Here is a 1,354-nt window from a genome sequence, read left to right on the forward strand (position 1 = left end):
TTTTGGTTTTGGCTCGTGAGGGTTATTCTCTCTGATGAAGAGGAGGAGGTGCCGAATCAAAGTCATGAATATTTAAACTGCCTCTCAAAACAAAGATAAAGACATTTCCACGCAGACACTCGCGGTCATGTATCCTCCGTGACTTCATTGATGGAGCGGGTAAACACCGCCCCCTGCCCCCCCACCCCCCACGGTTCTGAGCCAAGAGGCTCTGCGGCAAAATGTCATTACAGAGTGCGCGCTCCGAGGAGAGGCTGCTGCGCTGTTTGCGCCGCGCTCCCACTTCTGCAGGACTTTTTCGTCTGATTTTATTTTCCGAGAAAGAAGCAGAGGAGAATGTCCACGGGTGATGATGATTCAGTGGAAACTAAAGTTTGTGTCACGTGCAGCACCGACTCCGAGCGCGAGCTCCTGCTACGTTTCTCCGTCTGAACGCTCCTGAACGCGGACAGCGGGCTTTGTGCAGCCTCAAGTCCCTCCTCTTCCGCGCCTGGCAGCACCCAACCTGTCCACAGGGCTCCCCGACACCGACTCCTCTCTGGCCTCCGTCATGGATGTGTTCAAGAGCCGACTTTTGGGAATTTCCGTGGCCGTGGCGCACGGCGTGTTCTCGGGCTCCCTGAACATCCTGCTGAAGTTCCTCATCAGTAATTATCACTTCGGTTTCCTCACGCTTATACAGTTTCTGACCAGCAGCACCGCAATGATCACCCTGGAGACCCTCAGGCGGCTGGGGAAGGTCGAGATCCCCCCGTTCAGCCTGCAGCTCGCCAAGGTAACCAGTGTGACAGGAAGTCTCCACAAAGTGTCTTTATTCACTTTATTCATTTAGAGGCTCGCAAAAATGTAATATTTCTGTTATTTAGATCAAAACTTCACTATTCAAAATGTATTCATTATAAATACACAGATTCAAGTATTTATACTTAGTGAAGTAGTGAAATCAGTTTCACTACTTTTTTAACGCATTTTAACGGATTTTTCTCTAAATCCACGGTCACTCATTTAAACTGCAGTTTGTGAAAGTTACGGTTTGAAATAGAGGAAACTGCTTAATCATCGGCTCAGACCTGCCTCAATAAAACTAATGACTGAATAAAATTTGTTTTAGAGTGGAACATTTTGCTTTAATTACTGGCTGATTGACAAGATAGGCCTACATTAAAGAGACTGCAGTGATGGAACGGAATCATAATCTGGAGGAAGAGCGTAAACCTGAATATGGTACTTTTTCATTCATGTCCCCACTACAATAACTGTAATAACAGACTGTATATTCTGCATGGACTCATTGAGCTGTTACACACACACACACACACACACACACACACACACACACACACACACACACACA

General features: G+C 47.0%; 1 protein-coding gene across 1 annotated transcript in view; it reads left to right on the forward strand.

Moving 5' to 3' along the window:
• The first annotated feature begins 228 nt into the window (after positions 1 to 228).
• Positions 229 to 1,354, forward strand: part of slc35d3 (solute carrier family 35 member D3) — a 9,116-nt gene continuing 7,990 nt past the window's right edge. Inside the window, exon 1 of the mRNA XM_005732769.1 lies at positions 229 to 775. Within this exon, the coding sequence (XP_005732826.1) occupies positions 551 to 775 (225 nt within the window). The 5' untranslated portion in view covers positions 229 to 550. The remainder of the gene's footprint in view (positions 776 to 1,354) is intronic.

Source organism: Pundamilia nyererei, unplaced genomic scaffold, assembly GCF_000239375.1.
Source record: "Pundamilia nyererei isolate P.nyererei 1_Seehausen unplaced genomic scaffold, PunNye1.0 scaffold00048, whole genome shotgun sequence".
Lineage (NCBI taxonomy): Eukaryota > Metazoa > Chordata > Actinopteri > Cichliformes > Cichlidae > Pundamilia > Pundamilia nyererei.